Source organism: Halichoeres trimaculatus, unplaced genomic scaffold, assembly GCF_033239565.1.
Source record: "Halichoeres trimaculatus isolate MK-OKI-2021-1 unplaced genomic scaffold, fHalTri1.1 fHalTri1_scaffold_14, whole genome shotgun sequence".
Lineage (NCBI taxonomy): Eukaryota > Metazoa > Chordata > Actinopteri > Labriformes > Labridae > Halichoeres > Halichoeres trimaculatus.
Window position 1 is genome coordinate 27,400,494 of NW_027437192.1, and position 20,535 is coordinate 27,421,028.

A 20,535-nucleotide genomic window follows, 5' to 3' on the forward strand; every position below is an offset into this window, starting at 1 on the left:
TTTGGACGCAACGGGTCTCTTGTGTTGTTAGTCGGAATAAAACATGATGACAACCCTGTTCTTGCTTACCTGGAGCAAAATTTGACCACATTTGACAAAGATGGTGTCTTCCTCCATCTGTGTCTCCCTGTCATCTAGGCATTGCGTGTGCCAACTTTTTTCTGTGAATATGCCTTTGTGAGAAACTATCTGGCTCGTCACCCTCGCCGGGATTCCCCGCAATATTTTCAACAAGAGACGAGGAACTAAAAAAATCAGCAAAAATGGACAGAGAAAGTGCTGGGACTCAATATGAGCCTGTGGCCGAGATTGGAGAAGGAGCTTATGGGAAAGTGTACAAGGCGAGAGATTTGAAGAACGGGGGACGCTTTGTAGCCCTAAAAAGAGTTCGAGTCCAGACGGAGGAAGAGGGTATGCCTCTTTCCACCATCCGGGAGGTGGCGGTACTGAGGCAGCTTGAAGCCTTCGAGCACCCCAATGTTGTCAGGTAAGTGAGGGGAGAGGTGGGTAACCTTGTGTGTGTGTGTGTGTGTGTGTGTGTGTGTGTGTGTGTGTGTGTGTGTGTGTGTGTGTGTGTGTGTGTGTGTGTTTTATAGCATGAGTGTGAGTGTGTTTAAGATAGAGAGAAGGGGGGGGTAAAGTGGCAGAACTTTTTGTTCAAGACAAAGACATGCAACTTCCTTTTTGATGTGCTGTGGTGGCAACCTAGCCGCCTTAGTTGACCTTTAGGTTAGACCTACATTTATACCCAGCCATTTTTGTTTCAGAAATCACCCTTCACTGTTGGCTTCAGGTGGCATAAGAACTGGCCACTCAAACAATTGATAGGCAGTTGTCGCACGTCGGGAATCCCAACTCTCTCCACTGTGGTTGACAGCATGCATCAATAGATTTCCCAAATTATTGGTCAGCCCTAATCCCTTTGATCCTGTCATGCACTTTTAAATAGACTCATCGTTCACTTGCAGAGCAGAACAGGAAATGGTGCGGATATGTTTTGAATGCATGCTCTGAACCTGTGCATACTTTTAGAAAGACTGTTCTCTGAATACGGTCTATTTTTAAACTAATCAGAATCAGCTATGCTGTATTTATCCTGGTTAAAATTCCATGCTATGAAGGACTATCATACATTTTAAAGGCATTCTAGACATACATCAACCTGTAAGTACATATTTTAAGAGTTGACCTCTTAAAAGATTGGCCATCATTCTGCAGTAAGTCTACATTGATTTAAGTAAACAACATATCTGGTTGCTCGTGTGTAAAAATTACAATCTAAAAGTTATTTGTGCAAAAAAGCAACTACCACAATTTTATAATCAAATTGTTTGCATGACCAACCGTCAAAACCAATAGAAAATCTGATTTCACTTTAAGTTGCGTACACACACAAATCATGCAGTAGGACAAATATTATTTGGTAAAAGCTTGTTTTGGTTTCATACTTTTTACTATCAAATTCATACTGTCCAGATTCTTCATTGGCAGCATCAAATAAGTACTGAAACTCAAAAATACACCCATCTCTTTCGTTAGACAGGTGCAAAGAAGAGGAATGAATCCTTGAAAGCAAACTCCTTTTCACTGTTTAAAATGCACAGATAGTGCATGAAATTCTAGAAATATTTTGGTAACATAGACCTACAAAAAAGCTCTTTCAAAAGGACAGGAACTTTTTATTTTTTTTGATGTGATATCAAAACAGCTATCTTTGTAACATTTAGAGTTTTTCCAGTTTGAGATCAAATCACAAAACTTTTGTATGTGGCAAATTAACATTGAGTAACAATCCTTTATGACTTTATAAACCAGGTCTAATACAAAGATTTTTCTTTCAAATTTAGATAATCAGTTAATGTTTTGTGGAAGAGCCTCCCTCCAAAACCTGGTTAGCGTAAACAGTGTGTCCTATAAAATGGTCAAACTATCAAACATACACAAAAAGAAACAGTAGTCCTTTCAATCAACATATCCAAGAGCTGAAATTAGTTTCAAGATGTGCCAGTAGTTCCTGAGATCAGTAATTAATGTCAGTATTTAGAGTGGCTTGGCTAATTGAGATAACCAATGTGATTAAACCTCATTTGGGAATTTTTCAGTTACAAGTTGTTAGAAGTCTGGCAAAGATTTGATGCCGTTTTTTTTCTCTGTTTCTATCATCAATATTCAGCTGCACTGTTGGGATTTCCCCAAAACAAAACATCACCACTGGATTTACTGAAAATACTCCGGTCAGATATATACCAGTTTCAGAGCATCTGTCCTCTGCTGTGCATGTGGAGACCATTTTCTTTCACTTTTGAAATGAATTGTTCACTCAGAGGTCATGACTCAGAAACTTTTGGCACATGCCAAGGTCTGACCTTGGTGGCGGTTTATTGTGGAATACTGAGAGTTCTAGGGCTGTAGAGGACGCTTTAAATGGACGTTTCAGTCGCACAGTCTGGAGCCCATGTGCCTCTGACAATACATCCCCAGTGAATCTGTGAATAATGGAGGATAATGGTTTTCTCTTATTGGTTTCACAATGGGTTTGTCCTCACTAGAGGAGACTTACGTCAGCTGGCAGGAAGGTTTTCGTGAGTCATTTTTTATGTTGTACTTTACCTGCTCTCCTCCACTGAAGCTAATCTCCGTAGCTTAGAAACTCACCATCAGGAGCAATGCATTGTGGGTCTTCTATTTGACTCCAGTCAACCCCTGGATGTTTGTAATGAGGCCCATTATTCATTCCATATGTTCAGTGTCTGCTGAGAGCCCCCATTGTAGCCCGACAATCGAGCTGTGAGGGGCGTTTAACCCCAGCGCTTGGAGAGGAGGGCGCCGTCTACACTGTGACATCATGCACAGTGTTAATACCTTGAATGAATGGCCTCTCACTCACTGCATCTTCTCCAGTGTTTCCAAGTCAACTGATTACTAGGCTGTTGGGAGAGACGTCCAACACCAGAGTGGAATAAAGGAGTTTCTTGGTTTTTATTCTGATCCATGCTTCTACTTTGAATGGCTTATGCAGATGAGCATGTTTGTGTCATGGATGAACATGTGTTGGAAGCAGATTTACAGTCTAGACGAGACATGAAATGGGATTCTTATCAATTAACATGTACAGCAGTGATCATAACTATTCTCTTTTTAGTGTCAGTAATTGCTCCATCAGCTGTTTTTAGGTTTAAAGATAAAGCTTAGGCACAGCAGAATATGATTTTTACACAGCAACTTCTGCTGACTTAATAAATGGATAGAGATGTAAATAGGCTGTGCTTTGTCATGTAGAACCTCCCTTTTTTTAAGATTTTTGACTCTCAGGTTTCAAATCAGTCAGTAAACCCTATTCACCACTTTCTTGTCTCATCCTCATTCATCTGATGGAGACTCCTCATGGCTCCTTGTCTCCTCTGCTGTTGTGAGAAAGATGCTGCCTCTCCAGCAGCTACACGCAGGGTCCACTCGACTTCCCAGAGAGCATCAGGAGTTGTCATAGTGCTGCTGGAGGAATGCTGCTTGTGGTCCCCAGCTCTTTGAAGAGGACATTCTGGAAAGCTTTTTTCAGCTTTTCACCAAAGCCTGCTTTGGCAGGTCTGCTGACATAATCTGGATTCTTGGCCTTAGTTTGTTGCCTAGTGAAACACAGCCATAAGCGCCTGTATTTGGTGGTCTTCATGCCCCAGAGTCTTCAGAAGTTTTTTCAAAAAGGGAGCCTTTTGTTAGGGTTTGTTTTCAGCTTATCAATGTTCTTGCCTACAAGCATGTTCATTGTGTCATGCAAGTTTCTGTAATTACTCATACAGTGGATTTTGATGTCCTGTCACACCTTTGATTTAGGATTAGGAGTGGTCTGTGCTTAGCTTATTACCTGAAAAGCAGTTCTCTTGAACTCTTGTGGTGAAATTTTCAAAGGTTTCTGTGAGTAAGGTACCATTATTTAGTGCTTTCATTTTTTCCTTTTCCAAGTTGTAACAACACATGTTTATGCAACAATATCTAATGTTTTTTCTGTACTGTTAACCTAAAACGTTTAACATGAGTTTTTAATAACCCTCCAAGGACAATATATCTTCTCATAACCATTATGTTAGAGTTTAAAGGTCACATTTTAATTACTACATTTATACATATAATCAAACACCTCTCATAACTCCAAATTCAAAGGCTCAATGATTATTACAGGGCTGAGCTAATGCTAACAACGTGCTGCGCTCAGTCCCACAGGTTGTAGTCAGAGGCTTAGTAGCAGCTGACTCAGCAGAGTGGACCAACATTGAATCAATAATATTGATTTCCTCCTCTTCCTCTTGTTTCAGGTTGTTTGATGTGTGCACAGTGTCTCGGACTGACCGGGAAACCAAACTCACTCTGGTCTTTGAGCACGTGGACCAGGACCTGACCACCTACTTGGAGAAGGCCCCTGATCCTGGGGTACCACCCGAGACCATCAAGGTAACCATTGCAGTTGCTATCGAGCACCACAGAGGGAGGTGAATGGTGTATGATGTAAACTGAGGGTTTTAATGATCACTGTTGAAAGGAATCTGATCTAGAAAAGTTTTTCATGACAAATATGTCATAAAAATGAAGTGGTAAATTACTTGCTGTGTCTATTTCAAATTTAAAGGAAGCTGTTTGCTAATCCTCTGTGGTTGGACATTGCATGACCACAGCTGTGTCTGTATGGTACTGAGTGAGTCTTCTTGGCCGAAGACACAGAGGACGGAGTAAAGATCCCTCAAACATCAGAGGTATCAGAGCTCTCTGGAGGGCAGCACATGTGGCAGATGGGCTCCAAATTAGAGGCTCCCTGCCTTCTCTATTTTCACTCTGCCCTCTCCCTTCAAGTGTACTCTGCATTAACAGATGGAGAAAAAAAAGAAGTGTCCCAGCAAAGAAGAACCAGACTTAAACATCTACTTAAAAAACTTTCACAATACCAACTTCTCCAACTCGTAAAATAAACTGAGGGTTAATTTCCAATTTGCCGGGAGGTCGGAAATGGATGTGTCACCAGTCCTTTCCTCTTTTTTATTTCTATCTTTCCCACATGCATTTTCTTCTAAATCTCTCTATCGTCTTTCACCCCACGGTCTGTAAATGTATCGTGCCCTGTATTGGAAAAGGAAATCTCTATTTTTGGACAGAGGGGCCTCACAGTTTAGAGTGTCATGTTTGAAACAGAGAAGTTTTACAGACTACAGTAACAGTTGTTTCTTGACCCCAGGGCTGGGTTTCTGTGCTCAAGTTTTGTGTTGATTTGCAAACGTAGATGAGTCAGGTGGATCGCACCTGAGGCTTTCTCAGGGTTTTTACTGAAGCAGATATGTTGATGTGCTCCAAGTGTTTCTCTTGAACTCAAGTACTGACACTGGATTGCAACAATAAGACACAGTTTTACAGACGTAAGACACACGGTTTTCAATTTTAAAAACTTCAACAACAAATCAGATTTCTTGTTGACTTTGCTTTTGTTTGCAGGATGTAAATGGTAAACCTTGAGCTCCTCAGTCTAAAGCTTGAAAGATAGCATGATCAATAAATGATAGACCGGGCAAGTATCAGGAGAGGGTTTTAGTAACAAGTTGCAGTTTTCATTTTAATAATTAATATAAACTCTTGTTTTTGCATCTTCAGATTTATTTTTTTATCATTATAAATTGTTTGATCAGTTTGTTCCATGTCCACATCAACTCCACTGCAAAGACTTGATCCCCAAGTTTGAGAGCCTTAATTCCCTCATCTTGCATTTTATAGCGCCTTTCTAGAGGCTTTCATGGTGCAGTGCTTAGTTCAGTAGTAATTTGAAAAAGAAGCTGAGAGACATATTAAGACTAGGCCCAAAAAGTATTAAATAGCTTTTTTGTCTATTGCTCCTCAAAGGTCTCACCTCACTCTTTAGCTCTGGTTGGTTCATCAAAATTTTGTGTTTCAGAAAGTTACAAAACTCGCTGGTTCCCCCCTTGAATTGTGACATTGGTGCAGTTTAGGGGAAACTATAGAGGAAGTTGTTCAACAATTAAACAAGCATTGTTTAAGAAGCATAGTGACCCCTATAGACCCCTCCTCCTTCAGCTTTCTCCCCTCATCCATACATTAAGAGTCTTGAGGGGACAAAAGAACAAAGATGGCAAGACGCGATGACACAGGCACCATACCCTGTTGTTTCTAGGACAGTGGCCACGGCACAGTGACCCCCCCGCTTTGTGCCCCCAGCAGCTTGATTTACACTCATTTATACCACATGACTTCAGAAAGTGGCAGAACTAAGAAAACACATCCATTCTCGACCGAAGACCCTGGACCAAATACGACAGGCATACTTTTCCTCAAAACCATACTCCCCCCACCCTCCCTCCACCACCCACCCACTCTGCCTTACTCAGACTCAAGACCCACCACATGGTCATTGATGAAAGAGGTCCTCCTCCAGGAATCAAATGAGCTGGAAGGACATCAAGCGGCCGGCCTGCTCAGGCCTCGGCGCTCCTTCGCCGGGCCAGCGCTTGGGTCTCACCCACCCTCCACCACCACCACTTTCCAAGCTTCCACAGCTCTATTCTCTGGGCCCATAAAGGGGGAGGTTAATGAAGCATGGGGAGGGAATTACACTAACGCTAACCGGCAGATGTCCCATATTGTGCCTGGCTACAATAAACAATATGGCTGCCTCTGGTGCATTTGCATCAGAAAAGGAGGCTCGCTCAGAAAGCCATGTTTTGACTGCATCTTGCAGAGGGCTGACTACTTTTTCCCCAAGTCCCCCTGGCTGTCTTGAGGTCAGATCTGATGCCTTTTTCTCTGATTTTGTTTCCTCTTGGCCAAGTTGTATGTTGTACTTTAACACTAAAATTGGTTGTTCTGTCTAACAACTTGTCAAGTTTTATTATTGCCACTGGAATCACCTTTTGGGGGCATGTGTGGTATTAAATTTGGCCTTTTATAATAATTTATCTCTTTCAGATATGTTGAATGTAGGGTTTTCTGTTGGAAATGCAGCCTTCTTGTGCTGATTACAGTTGATGAAGTTATTTGTGACAGTATTTGATGCAGCAGAGGTGATGACACTTGGGCCAAAGGGGGCCAAGATTGTTTGTGTGTTTGTCCAAGAGTCACACTTCTGAGATAATTAGTGTTTACTAGGAAATGCTGCTGAAAGGAAGCACGGTGAAATGGCTATTTAAAGCAGAGAGGAACTGGTGGGAGGGGGGCTGCTATTGTGTCAGCCCCCCCCCAGAACACACACACACATGTACACACACACACACACACACAGAATAACCAACTGCCTGCCTCACTCCTATGGCCTTGTCTGTCTGCTGCCCTCCTCGCTGGGTCATGGCTGGATGGAGATGTAAAAAGGAAGGTCTGTTTATGCATCCTGCCTGCCCTTGGTCAGAGGGCACACACACACACACCGACACACACACATGCATGCTTGCACACACATACACACTGGGATGCACTCGTACACAGTCCAAAGTGCACATTCAAACAAACACAAGAGTAAACACACACATACTACATTCACATCAACCCAGGGGGACACTGTGTGTATACAAACACGCAGACAACACACACATATCACACCCCATCTCAGCAGCATTGTGTGTGTGTGTGGCACCCGGTCCCTTCTTCTATGGCCAGCTCTGCAGCCAGCCCCGCGCCGTTTGCTAATGTTTTCTGCTTGAGTGTGCAGACCCCTTTGACTCACTCACCAGCTGGTCGGCCAGTGAATAGCACTGCGGGCTCAGGTCCATGTCACTTGTGAGGTCTTGGCGGAGGGAGTGTGTGTGTTTTGGAGGGGGGTGCACAGCCCTGATTGCTACAAACCACCACCAGCATTGCTTGTAACATTTCACAAATACTCTAATACCTGTTCTCTCCAGGTTGTCACTTTCAACTTGCGTAGCTTACCCACAAGTTACATTTTATCTTGACTATCCTCTTATGCATTCATTTTTGTCTGTGATTGGGCCCTGACCTGAAAGAGATCTCCCCAGACATGATTTTTTTTCTCAACAGCTCCAACCCGTAGCTCTGCCAAAACCACCTGACCTCAATCCCTTGTTAATGAACTGTATTTGTTTACAGGTGCAGGACCTGTTTGAGAGTATTTCAGTTGAAAAGAACAAGTCTAAGCTGGTTTCCACATAGTTCATTGCTGTTCACACCAGTGAAGAATCTTTAGCTTGTGTGACACCAGGGCAGTCGCTGCCTTTGGCCGTTTCTGAGGTCAGATTTGAGGCATAAAAAAAGACAACCAGGGCTGATTAACTGAAGCAGGACAGCTGCTGAGAAACAGAGAGCCATGCTTTTACAGAGCAGGGCCTCTCTTTGTGTGTGTGTGTGAGAGAGAGTGTGTGTGTGCGTGTGTGAGAGTGTGTCGGTTATCAAACATCTGCTACAGTCGACAAGAAAAGTCACAGGCCTCCTCTAGTTAACTCCCCCCATTCCACAGCGTCTCTGCCTCGATGCTTCACTCGTCACTGCAGGCTCCTGTCACTCAGGCCTTTTGTTTCCTGCTTTAGTGAAAGAATTAATTTGTATTCTGACATAGAAATGTGCAGACATGAAGCCATCTGCCTTCAAAGTTTTACAAGAATACTATGTTGTGTTTTTGTGTTGTGCTATGATCAGTTTCATTCCTCCTGTGCCATTTAATTGTTGTGCTTGTCTTGCCAAAAATAAGCCACTCCTGTCTCTTTTTCCCCTCTTTGCTGCTCACAGGATATGATGTACCAGCTGCTCCAGGGGCTAGACTTCCTGCACTCACACCGCGTGGTTCACCGTGACCTGAAGCCCCAAAACATCCTGGTGACCAGCGCGGGACAGATTAAACTGGCTGACTTTGGTCTAGCCCGCATCTACAGCTTCCAGATGGCGCTCACCTCAGTGGTGAGTTGTGACGCTCTTACCTCTGACCTCAGTTAGTCTCATCCCAAAGTTTCGGCAGAGTGACTCAAAACAAACACTGCGAGCCCAGCTGATGAGGAGGGAGAGTCAAAGTGGGTTGCAGGATGTTTAAACTGGGTCACAGACAGAAATAGACCTGATAGAGGAATGCTGCATGACCTTAAGTATAAATGTGTGATGTCATAAAGTGCACAGGCTCTGATGCAACAAGAGAGTCGCTCTTTTCCACTAGCTGTGACAAAACTTGGTGTTGTACTAATACTGAAAACTAAACCTTTACCCTCTATTTTGTGCTTTTCCGGTTTTATTCTTAACTTCAGAAGATTTATGGTTACATTGTTTTTCAAAGGCTGATGGAGCTGAAATATTCAAACAGCAAAATCAAGAAAAACACAAAGACTGTAGACATTTTATTATTAAATCTGCCAAAAATAAATAAATAGAAGCATGGGGTCTAATTTAGGGATACAAATCTTCTACAGTTATCAGTACTCTGGATTTTAAAAACCAAGAAATCAAACCAGAGATTTAATTTATCAGAAATGTTCAATACCAGTTTTTTTCAGAGCAATACCTGCATGAGCACTTCTTCTTGATACCAAGTACCAATACCACTGCTACTTTTGATACAGAAAATTTCATTTAACAGTTACAGACCATTTTGAACAAAGACAGTACAGTCACTCTGCTACTAAATCCAATCTAAAACACAAACAACTCTCTGAGTTCACGATTTAAAATAAAACAGTTTAACTGTTATCTCCCTCTGGTTCATTCATGTCTTCTGAACTGGACCTGAAACAAATGATGTGCCGCGGTGTCAAACGACCACAATGTAGCGCCAACTACTCGCACCGAGGACTTAATTGAAGTAAGAATTTTTTGCCTTGAGTATCGGCTGCTGGTATCGGCAGCCTTCAGCCGATACCTGATACCTGGTTAGCCCTTCCCTATAAATTATCCAAAAGGATACATGTTGGAGTTCATCTTAAACTCAAACTCAAACTACCTTTTTTTAAAAGTAGAAGTGAGCCATCTCAATGGTTTCTGTAGAGGTGTGAGCCAACAACATGAACACAAATCAGCCGCAACTTTCGTTTCTTAGCAGAAATAGAAATGATCAAAATCAAGGTTGATTCATCAATGATATCAGAATACTGTTTTTTCCATACACAGCGATTGAAGTAAACGTCATGAAAACTGTGAACTGAAATCATTCGTTATGTCAAGCTGCCAGTCTCATCAAGGCTCCATAAACAACGTACACATCGGCACACTGCCTTGAACTCCCATCTCCTGAGAGTTAGATAAAAAGCGTCTTAAGTGACGTATCGGGCACTTACAGGGCATCAGTGAGCAGCTCCACAGAGCCGGGCCAAATGATAGGGTTTCTCTGTGTAAAATGAGAGCCAAGGGCCCCTGCGGTCTGTCTCAAGAATCCCTCGGTGGCCGCTGCAGACAGGGATGGGACAGATGAGAAGAGACGGACACCCCTCCCTTTCCACTGTCGGTACTTTGATGTCTGACTGTTGAGCTGTGGGCTCTGATGACCAGATAAAATAGAAAGAGAGACTGAAAAGAGTTTTTGGAGGACTTTGAAATAGGAAGAGATGAGACTTTAGAGATTAAGGAAGCAGGCAACAGTAGCTCTTTACCTTGATATGAGCTTTGATTACCAAAAGAAGCTTTCATTGAACCTTATGTTCACAGATATTTCTACCCATGGCCTCGAGAGGTTGCTTATCAGCCTTATTGGTCCTGAGGCCTCAGGTCGGTTTGGGCATGTTAAACCTGGTTTATACTGCAGTAACCCCAGGTTGTCAAAGCTGATGCATACTTCTGCGTGAATGTGCAATTTTCCTCCACAACACGTGAGGGCACTGTGATCTGTATAATCACCTGTTTCCAGCCACCACATTTTGTGCTCACTTTTCACACCTTGTTAAATTGAATCTGACACATGCTGCTGTTTACAACACAGCTAATGTGCTCCAAAAATGTTTTAAAGACAAGAAACTCAATTCTGCTCAGGGCCCCATCCAAAGGGCTAATGGTCTGTATCGTTTTGATGCAAAGTTACAGTTTGGAGGACGTGCGCGTCAGATTACTTGTGTTGCCTTCTGTGTCAGGAAGAGGTACGTAGACTTGGGGTGTTGGCCAAAACTTCTTGAAACCTTCACGCAAAAGACAGATCGCACAAGATTTCTCTCTTCTGATCTTATAGTGTGTGGTCTGCACTCCGGAGCAAACCATACACTAACAGATTCTTCAGCAAAGTATCCGCTTCTCTACAACCAATATTCCGAATCTTGGGTAGCAAAACGTGACTTTGGTGTAAACAAACATGATGGACAAACGGAAAAAACAATGATGGTTTTTTTTTTTTTTGGGGGGGGGGGGGGGGGGGGGGGGGGTGTCTCTAAAACTTAAAGAAAAAAAAAAAGAAAAACACACACAAAAAAACAATTAAGGAAAAAGTTGTGGAGACGATTCGAATATGGGCTGTATGAATAACAATGCGAGTTGTTGGTAAGTAAAGTCGTCTTTAGTTTTTGATTTTTTGCTTCCTCTTTGGCCAGTCAGCTGAGTCAGCTAATGTCTTGATTGGCTTTACTTTGTGACACACGACATTACACGCTGTGCCTGCTTGGCTCCTCTCAGAGCGCCCCACACTACAAAATTTTGAGTCTCAAATATTAAACATGTTCATTATCTACTATCTCTCAATCGAAGGCCTTCCGAGCGGCTTCGACCAGGCAAAATCACTCTTAGTACACCCCACACCACAGGAAAATCACACATGATATCATTTGAAAACATCCGATTATCGGCCTTTGCTGGTTTTGATTGTAAGAGGGGGATTGGGAGCAAAAATCAGCCCAATTATCCTGTAGTGTACACCCACCTTAGGGAATGAAGAGAGAAGTTATTTTGCACAAATAATTTGTATCCACTGGAGTCTTTGGCGTTAAATACTGAACGAATGGAGGATCGTGTTGACCATGCATCCCAAAAGCTTCTCATTCTCAAACTTCACACACAACTCTACCAACAAGCTGGGTGAGCATTTCCATCTGGACTCTGGCCTGTAGATATCGCTAAATAATCTAATTTCAACACATCATACCTTAAAGTCGAAGTTATCCACTAATACAGCATCTCCTCATCCATTAAAAGACACATCCGTTATGGAAGAGTAAAAAGACACTGACTCCTGCATCTGAGCCTTTGACACTGCACTACCAGAGATGAGCATCCAGACTAGTGGACAGAGCGTTTGCTCCTCCCTTTTATGCAAACCAGAGCTGACTTTTATTCTGTCAATGTCGTATTATCTGGATTTGTATCATACTGTAGACAACTCCTTCAAAGCAAAGTTAATTTAAGCTCTTGAAGACACCGCAGTGGAAAAAATAACAGTCCAGCGCACATCTGGACAAGCTAAGTTGTTCGTCGGTTTCGTTGCACTTTTAAAAACTATGGTCCAGATTTTTTCTGTGCATATGTCAGCCGTGGTCATTTTCAGCCTTTTTATACAGGGAGCTCCTACCAATCAGATAAAGCAGTCTGTATTTTTCCTGTTTCTGTTAAGTATCATTCTGACTGATCAAAATACTTGGCTAACTCTGAGGGGAAGAGGTAACTCTCCAAAGGTTAAGGTTGAGGAAATATTACACAATAATCTGTGTTTGGTGTGTGTGTGTGTGTGTGTGTGTGTGTGTGTGTGTGTGTGTGTGTGTGTGTGTGTGTGTTTGTGTGTGTGTGTGTGTGTGTAAGTGCGTGCATGTGTGTGTTTTCACTCTAAGTTTATGTGACGACGATGTACCTCACTATGACTCAATTTGAGCACTTTTTTTTTGTGGAGGTTACAATCATTATCAGGGAATTCACCTTGAGTGTTGAGTGCCAGAGCACCCGAAACTACTCATGCACATGCACGCAGACTCATTTCCTTCCTTGGTTATACGTACTGGTGCTCAGAAATGAGATTGAAAGCATGTGCTAAGTGAGTGTGTTTGCGCCTACATGGACTGAAGTGCAAAGAAGCAACGTGAGCTCAGGATCTCTGCTGCTCCATTAATGCCCCTCTCTCTGGAATCCCCCTATCATTTCACACACACACACACACACACACACACACACACACACACACACACACACACACACACACACACACACACACACACACACACACACACACACACACACACACATGTTCATTCATCCATTCAGTGTTTCCTCTTGCTAATAAAAGCAGATAATCTACACTGATTGCAGCACACATACACACAAACACGGAGCGTTTAAGAGGATCTTCCCCTTTGCCCAACAGACGAGCAACAGGCCAGCAGTTGCTTATTTAGTCACTTAATGCCACTGTTACTGGCAGACAGATGGGCTTTGGAGAACTGCTGTTGCTTAAGCAAACGAGACACTTCTGTCTCACTTTCAAAGTGATTCATTTAACACTTTTCAAATGACACGACCAGCGCAGAAACATTTGCATAAAGCAGCCAAAAAGAGCCCCTTGCTCCTCTTTTTCTTCCCAGTGTCACTAACAGAAAGTAGCACTCTTGTACTTTCTGCTGATGATTTACCAGCACTGCTCAGACTTCTCTTTTTGAAATGAGTTTGCTTTCTCACCTAGCAACACGCAGAGCTGTTCGTATGTCATTGACAAAAAATGTGCTTTGAGAGTGTTTAAAAAAAAAAAAAAGCAACAAGGTCTGACTGCATTTGCATACGCATGGCTGCATGTGACTGATGGCCCCCATCGGCCAACCCAACATCCATGTTGCACATATTTCACCCTCTGAGAGAGGGGGAGGTTGGGAGACCACCCATTGGGTCGGTACTGGGGTCCAGATTAGGCTGCCCCTGGCAGTCCCTGGAGATCTATTGCTTTGTTGATGGTTTTTTAATGACCCCAGTCAGGCTCTGGGCTCATTGTACTCTCGTGAGTGACAGGCAGATGGGTTAATCTGACAAAACAGAAAAGAGTGGAAAGGGGCTTTTTTGGTCCATCTCATCTAGATCCCATTCCTGCCAAAGTGCCTCAGGGAAAAACTGTTTCTTCTGATGTTTGAAATTAAGACGAATGCTGCAGCAGAAAGCAACCCAGGAGTCTGCAGACATGCTGAAATCGTTTTGTATGATGAATGTCACTAGTCAACACTTAGATACACTTTATGAATTGAAAATCCAACAGATGATATACCGAATGCTAGGGTGAGTTTTGGCAGGAACCTCACGATGCAATGCACATCACGATACTTAGGTCACGATACAATAATATCACGGTTTTGTGATATTTTGTGATATTCTACGCTGTTTAACTATTTGATTGAAAACAACTTTTCTATTTCATTGTGTTTGAAATAACGAAAGTCAGATGCAGTGTTTCATACAAATACTAAACTTAAAAATATTAAGTGCATCAAGTTTTTCACTTAAACTGCTGTGACATTAAACTAATGTTACACAGAAATTATTGGTTAATCTAATATTGCACAAAACATGGTTTTGATTATTATTTTATCAGTCTTATACACAGTAAAAAAATAAACTTCAAATGATTTAAACTAACTGACCCAAGAACAGAGAGAAAACATTGATGTTTGCTGAATCAAAACCCACATCATCAAGTTTAGGAGTGAAATATTTTGAATAGACTTTGAGATTAAATTTATCATACAATTTATGGGCAACGTACAGTGGAGTAGCTCTTCAGTGCCATCTACAGCAGTGGAGGTGCAGAAGACGTGTTGTACTTTGTACTCGCCTTAAATGTGAATTTTTATGTAAGAAAAATATTGATATTAAAAGATGAAATAGCAATATTTTATGACAGATTATAGTATCACAATATAGTGCCGTATCAATATTATTTTCACACCTCTACTGAATGCAAATACGAGTGAAGGAGTTTGAGGAATAAAAATAATTGAGCCTCATCAGTAACTGACCTGAAGTATAAAGCACTAACTTTCAACTCTGTTTTTGCTGAAGTGATAACAAACTCAGCATAGAAGTTAGAAATAGCTCCAATGACACATCAGTTTCAAACCCTATTAGTGACTTGGTGAAAGGATGTGTAACTCCTCTAGGGATGCGCCTGGTTGTCTTGTTTGTTTGGGATATTATGACGGTGATGAACTTTCACAAGATAAGTTTCAGTCAGTCAACTCAACAAAGTAACAGAACAGTTCAACAAAACTTTGGATGGCCTCCATACTGGAACAATGCTCGCCACACCTTGGCAGCCATTTTTGTTTTCCAGTTTGGCAGGATGGTCCCATGAAGCCCATTAGCGTCGGCTCTTATGGGTGTCATGCGCATGTCGTTGCTTGTCAAATTGGATTCAGAAAACTTAAGGGGAATACCACCAGACTTTTATGTTATGTCTTGTTGTTGAACTCTTGTTTTTCTTGCTCGAACCCAAAATAAACTGAGGCACTGCCATGATTTAGGGAAGATGACAAGATAAGCTTATTAGTGGGGAAAATGTTTTTGTGTCCTCTCTTTGAGCTTATCTTGAGTGAGCCTGTTATTGAGTTACACCGCAGCCAAGGGGAACTTTATAAGTCTTTCAGATAGGCTCTTTCAAGTTTTTCTCAGTAAATAAATGCTCTGAATTTCTTTTTATAAGATCCGATGAATCAATTATCATCACATTGCTGTTCTGAGTAGTCATCGGCTAAAACAAGCATCTTCTTACATCCTGTGAAGCAGGCAGCATACTGTTTATTTTAATGTTGTGGAGACATGCAGATTAGGGGAGCTGTTACCTGATCAAAGGTTTTCTCCCAGTTATTCCCCTGCTTTGCTTCTTGCTCATAGCCTCCCCACTATGATAACCAGAATAAGAGGGACATATCTCAGACGACAGCAAAAAAATTGAAAGCAGATTTCCTGCCTGTACTCAAACTGATGATGGGCCTTTACAACAAAAACCTCCCAAGAACAGTTAGACTCCTTTGAGGCTGGATTTTTGTGTCATGGTAGTGTTTTCATTTTGTTTTTTGTTTTTTTTCTATAAACCAGAGTATGTGCGTGTAAGTGAGGGGAAAGTGTTAGATTGGTGTGTTCTCAATTACTGACCATTATGCTACAGAGATGACAAAGCAGACAAAGTGTTTCAGAGCTGGCAACCCACATGTTTTTTGATGTTGGCTGTTTGCCCACGGTAAGCCTTAAGTACTGAGTGCACAGCACTTATAACACATTTCTCCTCTTCTGACCACTGTCACATTGCTTGTCACATTCACCCGTTCATGTGACACTCTCACACTGATGGCAGAGGATGCCTTTTAAAGTGCTAATGAGTATTAACTAATCCAATTTGTATGCATTTATCCACTGCTTTACTCCATCACACGCACTTTGGGGTTCAGTGTCTTGCATGAAGACTTGGTAGTGTGGACTGGAGGATCAAACCTTCTGGTTGAGACTTTGGGGAAAAGCTGCTTATAGCTGCTGCTAAGAGCTACTGTTTGAAAGGTAACAAGTACACTTTGTAAACTCAGTTTGTTTGTAGTTTAGCAACCAGCTATCTTTAGTGTTACTCACAGCCCGGTGCTGTGAGACGTGTCTGTAACGTTAGTGATTCCTGGTTATGTTCTACCGGTGCTCATCTCATCTACCAACTCCACCCTCACCAAGCAGAGCTAACATAACCTCACTCTTCATTTTATTGATAGACTCTCAAGTTTGAACAGACCACTGCAGAATAACTGCTGACTGTGGGCTGGAATCAACATTATCAGAAACAGTTTAACCCGTGTTTTAGTCTTGAGCCTGTTCTCTATGCGGGATGCACCAATACAGATCCTGGTATCCGGTATCTAAATATGCCCCTCAAAGCTGGATCTGTATGGGTGCTCTAAGCCTTTTTTTTATTGGAACTCTTTGTTACTTGATTTGAAATGTTACCTCTGATGCACTTTCTTAATTTTTTTGCTGCATTACCAGTCTACAGGGTATAAAAGTTGACAATTGAATAGCAATTTCTGTTCATTCTGAAACTTTGTATCGCTGTTAAACATTTAGATATTTTATAAGCTTCAGTAATTCCATAGACTTGTTTTTTGCCTTTTACCCAAAACATTACCAGTTTTATCCCACAGAATGGCATGCAGGTTATCGCTTGTCACTGGTATCAGTATAGGAACTAGAAAAGTTGGATCATTGCGTCCCTATTCTCTTTCACTCTGATGCTACTCTTACCACAAAATAAATTCAAGGAATCGTTTTCAACAGAGAAAAACACAGATCTCTCTTCTTACTACCAAGCTTTGCTTACTGGCATGGTGTTATCAAAGGGACTTCTGTATATTGTTAGTTTTTCCAGTCCTGGACAACCCGACCACAGATACTGAGAAATGGCATAGAGAATTGCCCTTTTTTGGCACTGATAATCTCCTTTTAAGTAATAGATAACGCTCAGGCATATATACAGAAGTGATACTTTTTCAAGATCACTTAGAAACTCAGCAGCGATCTGCTCAACAGGAAATTTAAAATAGATAAAATGCAGACGTCATTGGAAAAAAATGTTAAAATAAAACAAATCACAAATGAATTATGATGACAGGCATTCAACTCTCAAGTTTAACATCCAAAAGTTTATGTGTACTCGACAAAATCCTTGCAGGAGACTAAAACATGAGTGCAAGGAGTTTGCCATCAGTGTTGCTGAGTCCAAGCATCCGATGCAGTCCAAATATTGACTAATACTGATGCCCAGCTGATGTTGGTACATCCCAAGAGTCACACAGTCATTAAAGTTCAGCAGACATGCCAGCATCAGTCACATTCTGTCACTGGATCTGCTGCAGACCTCAAGAGAGGACTCCAGTGAAACAGACATTCCTCACCAACAGTGACCAAGGATGAGTTGTATGGTCATGTCCGTGATGCTCTTCTTTCCCAGACAGTGTGTTTCCACTCTGGACAGACAGATGGAATAAGAGGAGAGCAGCAGCAGCAGCAGCAGCAGCAGGAAGAGGGAGTGGGGGAAAACCCTTGCACTGCACGCAGGAGAGCACGTGCAGCGCACTCTGGGAATGTTTAGATATCTCCTCAAACGGCTCTGCATGGGAAAAAAAGGAAAAGTCATGCTCTGTGCTTTGACTGCAGCCGGCTGGAGCTAAGGGGCTGGCCTTAATCTGACATAATTAAACACACCTCACACACACACACACACACATGCACAGAAATAGGAACAGGGATAAACTGTACGTATATATATTGAGACAGATATTGCCATTGTTTGCACATGCATAGACACATGCATGTGCCCCCTCTAAAGGGTCTGCCACTCCAACCCCAAACAACACCACACACACACACTCTGCACCTAGCTGTTTTAATTGTAAGGTAAGGAAGGAAGGAGAGAAACAAGGGCTCCTGATTGGTTTATGTGTGGTGCATGTGTGCACACACCGGCATCTGGATATTGAAGCCTTGTCTGTTCTAGCAACGGCAGGAGGAAGAGGAGGGGAAAGAGAGGAAAAAAAAATTACAGCATATATCAGGAATTTTCCAGCTAATGATGTGCGGATGTGGTAGCACTGGAGAGGGAGAGCCACTGACTGTGCTGTCTTTGTTTCGCTCGCCGAGGGCCCCATGCTGCATTCCTGTACACTGTGCATACTTTGGCAACAGTTGTGCTGCCCGTTTTTTCTGTTTTACTGTATACAGTTTGTGTGCTGCTCTTGCACTTTTCTTGCACACTCCTGAAGCTCTGTCTCCCCCTCTGTCATCTCTCTTTTGAATCTCTTCTGCCTCTCCGTCCTTGTTTCCTTTCTTGGCTTTGTGAAGCTCCATTGTCGGGACTGTAAATTGTCCTTTTTGTAGAACAGGAGAAAGAAAGAGTGTAAGTGAGGGAGGAGTGAAATAATGGTGTTTACAACATGGCTGACTGCTAGAGCTAGAGCTACGAAAGGGGGCCTCTCTGGAGACACAACATTACAGCTCCAGCTCCACTGTACTCTCAGAGTGCATAGTTTTGTTCATTTTATTATTATAACATCCGCTCTGCTTCTCCCATATGTGGCCTGCATGTACACTCTGCAGCCTTTATCTGTTTTCCTTCCTTGGATTCACAAAGGAAGGCTTTAATTTGTGGTGGATTGCTTTCAGGAATGTAATCAAATTCTAGCCTAAGACTTAAAGCATGAAACAGGCAAGCCATTTACCTGAGACTTAAGTGCCTTGCACTCTTATTTCTCTTTATTCAGTGACTGCCGAAAGTTAAAACCTCCAATCATGCTTTCATTGATGCAATTACAGCAGTTATTTGGTCTTTAGTGCATCCAAAGTACTTATCTGTGAGGGTGCATGTGTGTGCAGGAGGTATGTGTCTGTGTGTGCAGCGCTGCTCTTTCATCCTGGGTTTCCTCAGAGAGGGAGAATGTAAATACAGGCCCCAAGCCAAGTCCCATCAGCCCCGATGCCTCTGGCTGTGCAGCTTTTAGCTCCTGCCTCAGTCATCCTCATGGCTTCAGGTCACACATGTAGAGTGACAGGAAGGTGCTTGTGTTAAGGTGGCAGAGGTAGGCTGCATTAGCTTGATAAGACCTCCGGTGGTTTTACACAACAACATATAGAGGAGTCGTTTAATGTTTGTTCTTCAACTGCAGCAGTTCAGAAAAAGAGTTTGAAAAGATAAGATATGGTGTTTCCAAGCCATTTCATGTAGTAAAGAAGATCTTGTCTGGCTACTTATATAAACATGTTACGAGGGTTACTGGTTAGCTTAAGGCTGGCACACATTACAGGATTCTTTAAACCTTCACACATTTAGAGAGCACACACTTGATGGTAACAAAAGACAGATCTCACAAGATTTCTCTCTTTTTTTGATCTTAAAGAGTATGGCCTGCACTCCGGAGGACACCACACACTAACTGATTTTTCAGCAGAATCTCGCAGTCGTGACTTCAGTGTAAACAAACATGACGGTCAGACGGGAAAAAGCAATGATAGTTGTTTCGGGAAAAAAAAAATGATTATGGAGAAAGTTGTGGAGATGGCAGGGATATGAGCTGTATGAATTAGATTTTAAGTCCCAAATATTGAACATGTTCAATAACTACAATCTGTCAATCGGAGGCCTTCAGAGCGGTTCCAACCAGAAGAAATCACTCTGAACATGCTCCACACCACAGAAAAATCACATATGGTGTAATTTGCAGACATCAGAAAATCGTGTCTTTGCTGGCTTTGATCGTAAGGAGGAGATCAGGACGAAAATCAGCCCCATTATCCCGTAGTGTGTGCCCACCTTTAGCCTGAGCACCTAGTATCTACTTAGCTTAAGTCCCCTGAAAAATTAAACCAACCTGTATACCAGCACCACGGTTAACTGTGCAAGTAAAGGTTGCCAGTTTGACTGAGCAGTTAAAAGCATGATCTTTAGAGCAGTTGTGGGTTTGGCTTGCCCCATTTCTTACGAACTGTTGAAAAATACCTTTTTATTGCTATTGACCTTTTTTCTCTTGATCTTGATTGTGTAGGACAGCTTGAGAAAAACAGGAAATTAGACATTAGAGGTGACATGCTATCAAGGACTGTCCCTGTTAGCATTGTGAAAGGAAATGTGAGTGCCAAGGTACACCAGGTTTG

At 42.2% G+C, this 20,535-nt stretch overlaps 1 protein-coding gene across 1 annotated transcript in view; it reads left to right on the forward strand.

The window, feature by feature from the left end:
- Positions 1-20,535, forward strand: part of cdk6 (cyclin dependent kinase 6) — a 36,855-nt gene that overhangs the window by 1,488 nt on the left and 14,832 nt on the right. Inside the window, exons 2-4 of the mRNA XM_074686755.1 lie at positions 139-487; positions 4,308-4,443; positions 8,722-8,889. Of these exons, the coding sequence (XP_074542856.1) occupies positions 264-487; positions 4,308-4,443; positions 8,722-8,889 (528 nt within the window). The 5' untranslated portion in view covers positions 139-263. The remainder of the gene's footprint in view (positions 1-138; positions 488-4,307; positions 4,444-8,721; positions 8,890-20,535) is intronic.